At 38.6% G+C, this 11,267-nt stretch overlaps 1 protein-coding gene across 1 annotated transcript; it reads right to left on the bottom strand.

The window, feature by feature from the left end:
* On the bottom strand, window positions 4,587-5,531 carry OR52R1G (olfactory receptor family 52 subfamily R member 1G). Its single transcript, NM_001391309.1, has one exon. It carries the CDS (start codon window positions 5,529-5,531, stop codon window positions 4,587-4,589), a length of 945 nt encoding a protein of 314 aa, NP_001378238.1.
* Between the last annotated feature and the right edge of the window lie 5,736 nt (window positions 5,532-11,267).

The following is an 11,267-nucleotide window of genomic DNA, read 5'->3' on the forward strand; positions in this document are numbered from 1 at the left end:
TCATTAGTTATCTCAGAGTAGAGATAAAGCCACTTATGAATGAATGGTTTGGTAGAATGTATTAATTGTCCCCAAAATGCCTACATATGCTTCCAACAGTCCAAACTACGCAACTTATAGGTTTTATATTTGCTTAGTTAGTTTCCTTGTCAGAGTCCATATTAATACCACTTAAATTTTGGTTTTGTTTTCAAGATAAAGTGAGATAACATATGTAAACAACTAATTATATTTGCAAGTAGTACAAGACCTATATAAAATACTCATTCAGACATTTCATACAGTTCTGAAAGTCCAGATTTAATGTAGGAAATTTTGTTAATAAGACAGTTGTACTTTTCTGAATGATACATAAAAAACACTTCAATTAGTTGTATTTTTTTTCTTTAAAACTGTCAATTCTCTGCATGCTTCCTAACTAGCTATACTATAGAGTGAATGGTAAAATACACATCAATAATACCACATTAGATCTCATGTAAGTAATTTTGGAAGGGTCAATTCCTACAAGGAGCTCTGGGTTTTTAAAAGTTTATTCATCCCCCATCCCCACTTTCTGGTTTTGCTGTACATCCTGGCTTAGAAATAAACCCAAGGATATAATTTAGATTATTTTTATTCTGTTTCTTCCTCTACAGGATGTCACTGGACAATTACAGCTACTTGTACATATGCACCTGCAGTGGTGCAAAGGCCTGTACAAAACATCAGGGTTGGTATCTTGAGGGCTTCCAGAAACTAGAGAATCACAAATCTTTTCCATGATGGTCCATACTTAAGACAGACACATTGAGATACGGAACCTAAAGACTGAAACTCCAGCTTTATTTGGGATGAAGATGAGGTGAAGGCTGTGTTCTTCTATGTCAGGAATTGTACCTCCTTGAGACTTTCTATTTTACCTCCTCTAGCCCTGGGAGTTCGAGGCTCAGAAGATAGAATAGGGTAGTCAGTGACTCCAGGATTAGCAGCCTGAGAATCAACATTAAAACACACAATCAGATCCTTAGAGTATAGAGGAGCAACTGTGATAGCAGCAGATTTTTTCGGGTGGTGTGAGAATAGAGAGGAGGGGTTTTTAGGATGAAGTATGAACTTTTTATCTCTATAACGCTCACTAAGCACAGTACTGGCACACAGTAAGTGATGAAGGAATGCTTGTTGAATGTGAGTATGAAATGCCATCATACTAATGACACTGTGTTTGGCCCTGTGCTGAGTAGACAATACTGACGAAGGATTCCTCTTTTGTAATTACTCTAGAACTCAGCCCTGAGAACATGGTTTGACTCTGAGTAACATTTAAAAACCAGGAGAAGCTGACCTGCCAGGGACTGCTTTTGTGAAGTTCTTTCTGGCCTTTCTTAGTCACTATGTCACATTAGAGATGTGCATTACTTGAGAGGAGAGAGCCACTGTAATGACTGTTCATCTTACAAGTGGGAAAATGAGTCCCTCCCTCCAGGTGCTCACTTGATAGCTTTTGCAAATGACCATAGACAAGCTTGTGTTTAGTTACAAATTTGATGACCTGGACCTACTGGTTTTTTAGGTTGTAATGAAGGTAATCATCTATTTTAATTGATTTAGAATACTTTCGGATGCCTGTGATCATGATAGAGCTGCGTAGCTTAAGTAATTAATTTTTATATTGGAGCTTTAATTCTAGGTAATAGCTAATTATCTCATGCTAATTATCTCATAATTATTATTATTATCTCATGCTAATTAGATGCCCTGATTGCCGGCTTCTCTAGTTTTCCACTCTATCTCCTTCTTACACAATACTTGGTGCAAAGTAATTGTTAAATAGATATTTCTTGAATAGAAATTTAAAATGTTTCAAATAGTTTATACTTGTTAATAAAAAGGAGTCATGGAAAATTTTTACTTATAATAACAAATTTAGCTTATTTGAGAAACAACATCCTTCAAAATTTCCATGGAAATAATGAAAGGAACCCTTACAACTGAGCAGTCTGGAATCCAGTTTTGGAGGAAGGAGGCAAAAATGATCTTACAAATGCCACCTTGTGTTCAGTAGTGGAATTGTTGGGACAATAGTATCAGGGACAGGTATAAATTCAATCATTTATTCATGTAACTAGATTTTTTTTGTAGTGAACTAGGTTTGGGGATAGAATAATGAACAATTATGAGATACTTTATGGAATTTATATTCAGGTCAGAGGAACAGATTATAATAAGTAACTTAAATAATTACATGTTGTGTTAAGATATGGAGGAAATTAAATCTTTTTGCTGAAATAAAATTTTAGGAGGCAGGATTTGGTTGAGATATGTAGGTTGGGTTACATATTGCCGATAAAGTGGTATTAGTTGAGACATGAAGGATGATGTGAGGGAGACAGAATGTCCTAGAAAAGAACAGTGAGGGGAATTGGGATGATAAGAGCAAAGCCCTAAGACAGAGAAGAGGTTGATGTGTCTGGAAGTAAAAGAAGGCCAGAAAGGCTGAAGCAAAGGAGAAAGGTAACAATGGACCAATTGACGCATGTTAAAGAAGCATCCTATACTACTCAGCAATAATAGGAAATGAACTACTCATACATGTAACAGTGTGGATGAATCTGAAAAACCTTATACTGAGTGAACCGCACCAGACTCAGAGAATGAACCATTTATTCTTTTATTTATATAAAGTTCTAGTGAGAGAAAAATTAATCTATAGTGAAAGAAATCAGATCAGGGTTTGCCTGATTGGGTTAGAAAGGATGTGGTTGACAATAAAAAGGCAGGAGAAGTCTTCATGAAGTGATGGAAATGTTCTATACCTTAGTTGGCCTGATAGCTACACAGGCATTTACGTGTCAGAGATCCTTAAACTGTGTATTAAAATACTTGCATTTTATGGTCACAAGTTATACAGCAGTAAAGCTAATTTTAAAAAGAAAAAAAGAGATAGCCACAAATATTACTTGATATGCTGATATGGGGATCATAGGCCCATAAAATTCTCAAAATTGGAAATTATGAAAATATTCCTTCAGAATACCCATTTGTTTCTGAGGGGCTCTTTTAGAATCTAATAGCTGTTTCTTTCTGAGAGAAGGAAACATGTTCCCGATTCTTAGAGCAACTTCATCTGCTGTTACTTTCAGTAACTTAAGAGATTGATTCTAAAACTTTCTTCACTATTGTTTGACTTTGCAGGGAAGGTGGTGAATGAGGATAAAAATACAAATGCAATGATTGTGATGGCTATGTTTATTACCTTGCTTGTGGTGATGGTATCAGGAGTGTATGCATATGTCCAACCTCATCAAAATTATGCATTAAATATGTGCGACATTCTGTATGCCAAGAAGACCTCGATGAAGTTGAAAAATAATAAAAAAGGAAATGTAGTTTTATGAAATTAATTTTTTACTTTAAAGAAAATTGAATATTAAATATTATTAAAATTTCTAGTGACTTTCTCACTATCTTTAACTGTGCATAATCTATCTTCAGAAGAAAATTTTCTTCCTCATTCTTTTCCAAAACTTCTTCAGTCTGAAATTCATTGTCATCAGGGAATCACCAAATTTTGGAAAGAGAGACCCACACTCAGCAAACATAATCCTCGTTGTTAGCAGTCTGAGACGCCGTGTGTCTGGCTGAAATTTTACATCTAGATTCTCAAGTTTTTCTGGAACTTACTTTATTCCAGAGTCCCCCATCCTCTCAGATTGTCAACTCCACTCCCCTAGGCTTTGGCACTGAAAAAACCTTTTCTGGACACTTCTGCTGTTGTTTCAATTACTTTTTTCTCATATTAAAATTAAAATTCATCAATCGAGAATAATTTTTAAAAATACATAAAGGTGTAAAAAGAAAATTAAAATACCACAAATCTCATTATTCTCAGTAGCTATTATTAGTAATTAGATGTATTTCCAGAATCTTTTTCTATGCATATTTCATTCTTTCTAGAATTGTTTACTTTTTAATTTAATATTATATTTGGATCATTTTTCAAATCCCTACGTACTCTTCACAAATGCATTAGTTACATGATAATATGATATTGAACTGCGCATTGTATCACCCAGTTTCTTATAGGTCAATATTTGAATGTTTTTCTGTTTTTGTTTTTACAAATAATGAATCTATACATGTCTTTGTAGTTTTTGTCTAAAATTCTATTTCTGTAAAGTGATTCCAGGATGGGGGAAAATATATGTACTTTTTAACTGTTTTGATGGAAATTTCTAAATTCCTTCTTACCAAGGTATACCAACTTATACTTCTGCTGATGGTGTAAAAATAAGTTTCACTTAGTGATCTGTGGAAGATAACATTTTTTTCGTCTTACTAATTTGATAGGTAAATGTATTTTTTAATGTTTTCTTGTGATGATAAACCTAGGTCAACTCAGCATTTATTGTCAATCCCATCTCTCAGAGAGTACTAGTTGTGGAATCCTGAAAATTGTTTCTTTTGTTTTTGGATGATTGACGACCTCTGAGCCAGTTCTTCAGAGAAGACTTTGTGACAATATGTGATGGCCTGGCAAACTTTCTGCATTTATATCTCCAGATCATTGGGGCAATTAGGGTGATTATGATGCTGTACCTCTTCATTCAGGGGTCTTTCCCACAACATCCTTGAACGACCCTATCCCTAATCTGTTTGGTTCTAACTCCGTAGATGATGGGGTTGAGCATGGGAGGGACCAGTAGATAAAGATTAGCCAACATGATGTGTACCACTTGGGGCACATGATGTCCAAAGCGGTGGGTGAGGAAAGTAAAGAGGGCTGGGACGTAAAGAGCCAAGATGACACAAATATGGGAAGCACATGTGCCAAAAGCCTTGAGCCGGGCTTCACCAGAGGGCAACCCCAACACAGTTCTCAAAATCATCACATAGGATATACTGCTGACACTCATATCAAAGCCAGCCACAGAGAAGGCCACAAAGAGCCCATATGCACGATTTATGGTAGTGTCAGCACACACCAGCTTCAGCACAGCCATGTGCTCACAGTATGACTGGGGAATGACCTGGTTGGGACAGAAAGGCATCCTGGAGATCATGAAGCAGAAGGGGCTCACCCACAGCAGCCCTCTCACCATCACTACTGCCCCCAGTTTACCCACTAGAGATGGGGTGAGGATACTAGGGTGGCGGAGTGGGAAGCAGATAGCCACATAACGGTCCAAGGCCATAGCCATGAGCACCCCAGACTCCACAGAAGAAAAGGCATGAATGAAGAAGACCTGGATGAGGCAGGCATGGTATTCAATCTCATGTGCATGAAACCAGAGTATAGCCAGCATTTTAGGTTGAGTGGAAGAGGAGAGGACCAGGTCAGTGATAGCCAGCATAGCCAGAAAAAGATACATGGGCTCATGCAGGGTGTGGTCAGTTCGGATTATGTGAAGGATAGTGATATTGCCAACTGTAGCCACAACATACATGACACCTAATGGAAAAGCAATCCAAAATTGGGCATTCTTGAGTCCTGGGATTCCAAGAAGGATGAAGAAAACAGGATGAGAAGAGCTGTTCTCTGAAGCCAACATCACAGGATCATTAATTTGTCCTCTGTTGGGAACGCAATCTACTCTCTGCTGGTGATAACAGTCAATAAATCGTTACTATTATTTACGGTCTTCTAGAAGGAGCAATTGAATAATAGAGCATTTGGGTTTAATGGTAAACTAGAATAATTTCAACTGTTTTAATAAATGAGTTTTGCACCATAAAGTGATGCTACTCTTTATCCTTTACTCATATTTATGTCATTCGAAACAGGGTCAGAATGTACTAGCTGCAAGTGTAATGTTTTTTTCTAACAATCAATGTTTTTCTTTTAAGTAGAATCTCCTAAGGGAAAATTATCTGACAAATAATGTCATAGTAATTCTTGCTCTTCTATTTAGAACAAACAACTGATCTATTTAATCTTCCCCATAGGTCTTTTTCATCAATCTGTTTTGGCTACTTGGGTAACTCTTCAGGTCGGAAACCAGTTTGGAAAACACTTTGACCTAATGCCCATAGCAGTGTATGTAGTGATGTTGAGTGAGCTTTGACTCTAGGACAGTTGCCATGAAGATCTGAGCTGTGAGATAATTGATTTAACAATTTTCACCAGTAATTACACCTATTATCTTTAACGTATGGCTCCTCCTAGAATTAGGATTCAGCAAACTCTTTTTCTGTAAAAAGTCAGATCATAAATACTTTAGGCTTTGTGGACCACACGGTCTCTATTGCAACTAGTCAGCGTAGCCATTGTAGCATGATAGCAGTTACGGTTAATATATAAATGTGTGTGTGTCTATATTCCAATAAAACTTTGTTTGTAAAAACAGACTGCAAGCCGGATTTGATCTGCAGGCTATCATTTTCTAACTCTTGTCCTAGATGATAAATTTTCATGAAGTCAGTCCTGAACCATGCACTATCCATAGCACCTCTGTTTTTGGTACAGAATAAGAATTTAATAAACATTTGCTGAAGCAAATAATAGATAAATGCCATTATTCAGTAGCAGTTAATTTACTAACTGATTAACAATATCTTAAAATGTTCTGACAGTACCCTGTAAACACTACTTTGACACCATTCCCCCAAGAGAGTTATGTTCATTTCTCATACTAGAGGTTGCTCTGCGGGCCAGTAAACGACTTTGTGAATGTCATCCTCAGCCCGTACATGCATTACATGGGTCAATCCTACTGTGTGACCTCTGGTGACCACTACTTAACTCAGAGCCAATGACCAAAATCTCACATGGTTCTTATCCAACACTTTTTCACTATTTAATCTCAGTAGACTTGTGCCTTTGTTTGAAAGCTGTAGTTTTTACCTCTTCCATAATAGAAACACCTAAGCATGAAGAATATCTTTTAAAATCCCCCTTAACAAGTCACCTCTGGGGACTAACAAATGTTTCATTCACCCAGACCCAATGGTTCCTGAAAAGGTTTCTTCAAGATCCCAAATGGACCTAACCTCATTCTGATTTTCCCTAGATTTATAACATGAGAGACATGGGACTCAGACTTTTTGGATCTTGCTCCAAATTGCTAACTTAACCATCCTACCGAGATAATAGCTATAAATTTGCTCAAAACAAATACTCCTATCTAGGGTATGGTGAAAATTCAGAAACACACACATTATCCAGGGTCTAGGCTCTGTTTTGTCTTCTTCTGCCTGGTGTGGTCTTCCCAAACAGTTACATATTCTGTTTGAGTCTTCCTCTCTCCCTCCCTTTTTCCCACTGTCTATTACCCAACGCTTGTGAGGACATAGTCACTGAGGTTGAGGGACACCTGGAAAAGCATACTTAGACCACTTTTGTTCCTACGCTGAGTTCTGGTGAAGATGCTGGCTAAAGATACAATCTCTCAAAGTGTAAAATAATCTCATTGATGATTGTGGTGGGCATTTCTATTTTTGCAGATATAATTCCATAAGCTTTTAACTTTCATTTCTAACTCTCATAAAGCCTCTGCATCCTTATTTTACAATGAGAAAAATAGAGCTCAGAGTAGTTACATGGTTTGACCAAGATCACATAATAAATGAGTGTCAAGTGTACCACTCCAGACCCAGTGCTCTTGGTGGTATACACCACTGTCTCTGCCAGATAGTGATTGATTGGGATGCCCAACTTTTTTGGATTAAACAGAGATTGTTGCCATGTGATAACAAAGGGAGATATGAAGGGGACTTGCAAATTATATACTAACTTACGGACAGATCTGCATTTGAACCCAGAAGCCCTGCCACTTCACCGGACTGACTAGAATAAGCTACAGCACTAGATTAAGCTCCATGTTGGTTTTCTGGTATCTCTCAGTATAGGCTGTTTTCTCTAAGATGACATCTTTATTAGTTTCTGCTCATGGGCCTTAATGGAGAACTCACCTGTTCTGCATACTCTTTTGGGGGTGGTGACTCTTTTCAACCAGATTTCAGCTACTCATATTCTGCAGCCCCTTTCAAAAGCCAGTTTCTCTCCTCTGCTTCAGCTATATCCAAGATTCCCCAGTGGTCTTTCACAGAGCAGAGTTCCCTCCTAAGAGATACCTCTCAGCTTCCTCATTCCATTCTCCTGGATCTCATATTTCTGCTCTCGGATTTTCTTTCTTGGGTTGACAGTGGAGGAGTAGAGCTGCCTTGGGGCCCAAGTCTGAAGTGGGAGATGAGGGCCCTGATTGGTTCTTCTTTCCTCTTTTCACTTTCTGCTGCTTTCCCAGGGAATCTTCTGCTTTCACTACCTGCAATTCCCTTGTCTCTTTTTCATTCAGAGCTTTATGAGCTTGAAAAGAACAGAGTTAAGACTGCAAATCATGTGGAGTGGACAGGGAGTTAACCAATCCTCACTCATTTCTGTCCAGTGTGTAAGTTTTCAATAGTATTTCTGAGGGGAAGCACAGATTGTCAGCTTGCTGCTTGGTTGAGGGATGGAAATATGCATTCCCTAAAGGGTAGGAAAAGGAAGAGAAATATTAATTTCCCTTCTTGCCCAACATTCCTTCCTGACTTCCATGCCATCAAATATGTCCCTTAACCCCATGGGCTAGAACTCTTGTGTGCATAGTGCATACTGAAAGGTGAAATTAAGTCATCTTTTTCAAGCCTGATAGCTAGGGTGAGCACATATTGAACTTCAGATTCGATTTTTCTGTTTCCCGAAACACAATCTGACTTGTGAGAACTCCGTATAGCTTTTGGGCCAGGAAATACGGCAACAAGAACTATGTTTTCACACTGATGGAGCCCAACCTTCAACTACAAGTATGGGTTTGAATACATCAATGGTACCCAATGCTCTGTTGGGCCTCAATTACTCCACTCCTTATTGGGAAATACTTATGCCACTCAATGTAACCATGTTGCTCAAGCCCGAAGGGATAAGAATAAAATGGGGTGAGATCTTACTAAGGAATAGTCTCAGGGAAATTTAGACTGTTTTCTAACCTTGGGGTATCTAAATATAAGGCATAGAACAATATTGCTGGACCAATGTCGGGGGTCAAACTTCCTTTATGGAGGGATTGTGTATGGAGGCAGTCTTCCTTCTTTCTACAGTTTCCCTGGAGGGCACAATGCAAGTAGTGAGTCTTCTCCCCATCTCAGAAGGAAGCTCAGCAATCGTGGATCTCTGGACCTGGAGCCCCCAGTGAGTCCAGCCATTCCTCACAGTGTGTTGCCTTGGCTTCCAGCTTCTTAGGACCTCTGTGAGTCCTACCCCTCTCTGGAAAGGGCAGAGATGTCTGGTACAAAGGGAACCACTCACCATGGTCTCTGCTGTATCTCTGACCGAGCCTGCACATGACCATAAGCAGCTCTGCCTGGCTCCTGGGATTCAGCCTTCAGTAGACACCACAGATTAGCCTATTTAAACACCTCCTAAGGTCTATCCCTTCCCTTCCCCCAAGCATTAATTCTCTCCCTCCTCCTAAACCTCACTGTCTCATACACACACTAGCTTCCTCTGAGATTGGAGACTAGAGCTGGAATCATTAACCCCTAACTTTCCTCTCTCCTCTGTATACACAAATGCAGCAGCAGGGAATTTGAATCATTTCTCAAGAATATGTGTTATTGAGACGGCATGAGTGTGAGTTTATCTGTATGCATGTATTTTTTGTTCATCAGAATGTGTCAATTTCTATTTGAGGGGATATTTTGTGCAATGTGAAAGTTGTTGATAGGTCATGTATGTTAATGTGTGTATCTGAGAGATATGTTAATAAATATGTGTGTAAGGGGCTGGATTTGCTTGTGAATGTGAGTGTGTATAATCTTGTGTGTATGTGCAAGTATCAATAAACATTTGCATTAAATACACATATTTAGTGTGGTAGCATGGCTCTGTGAGTGCAAAGCCCCTTGATACACATGCTTTGCAAAGGCGTATGCTGAGCTCCAAACCTGATGAGATTACATATCAGTGTGCATATATATGAGTATATATGTGCAAAGTGTGTGGAAAGGATGAGCAAATTGATAATCTATTGGTGGTTTAGGAGGTACCAAGGTAGCTATGGTTCTGAGGCTCTCCCACTTTTGAGTGGGTGATTATCTAGAGAGGCAAAAGGACTTCCAGATGGAGATCTTGCCATAGATATTTCTGAAACTTTGTGAGACTGGACAGCCCTTCCCTCTCAACCTGAACAGTTAATGCCTATGCAGAGCTTCTTATCTATCAATCTCTATATAGGGCCCAGCTGATATTCTCTTATTTATTTTTTCTCATCATTCCCCAATGTATGGGTTGTCAAAGGAAGATATAAGGAAGAGGTATTTAAAAACAGAAAGGAAAGATTTATTTGGAAGGAGTGTAAAGCAGTCAGATTTCAGAAATTATGCCTCACAAAATCCAAAAGCCAACATACAGTCACAGGGAAAGAACACAAAAAGTGACGAACATTATTAGGTTTGCATCAAGCTGTTTACGGTGTAGTGAGATCATCGTATTCACAAATTTCGTGATCTAGTTTAAGGTATCATCATAACAAAATTCAGGGATATATCTGATTTTTTTAGGGAGTCCAGGTTTAGAAGAAATAGTTAACATTTTATTATTTTGGTGATAAGGCTGACTTTGTAATTTTGGGTTTATCTCAGGTTGCCTATCATTTTTCTTTACTTGCTTCTTTTAACTGGAGTACATGAAGCACTCAGTATAATGAATGTAGGATAAGCATGAATTTCTTCTTTTTATTTCCACAGAGGAACTTTTGTCCTCAAACAGAATGTGATGTCTAAGGATAGGAACTGAGTTTCCTCATCTCTTGAGTCTTCTGCAGTGCCAAAAGCCATGGTGGCTCCAAGAAGACATATGCATGGCCTCTTGTGGGAGTTCCTTGTTTGACTCATACACTATTTTTCGAGTTAGATGGGCATGGCTTGCTGAAATGAGTGTATAGCAGACAGATCAGTCTTCCCCTAATTGGTCCTCCTACAAGCCCCTCCTGGTTTATTTCTTTCAATAGCTGGTACCTCTGCAGGATGCATTGAGAATTTAGACACCTGGCTCACAGCCGTTCTCTGAACCTCATTTTCCAATAGAATGTGCAAATATTTCTGGGCAGTATCGAGAGCCCAGTTTAGGTTTGTTACCATAAACTTCTAGCTACATCAATCTGCCAGTTACATTTCGTAGGGTTGCCAGGGCAGAGGCAGAGAAGGATGCTTGGGAAGGAAGTTTTGATGAAGGAAAAGTTTGCTGAGCATATGGACATGAGAATCCTGGGACACTTCAGTTTATCTGTGTAGAAAGCTCATCCACATCC

This window comes from Equus caballus, chromosome 7, assembly GCF_041296265.1.
Source record: "Equus caballus isolate H_3958 breed thoroughbred chromosome 7, TB-T2T, whole genome shotgun sequence".
In the NCBI taxonomy this organism is placed as follows: domain Eukaryota; kingdom Metazoa; phylum Chordata; class Mammalia; order Perissodactyla; family Equidae; genus Equus; species Equus caballus.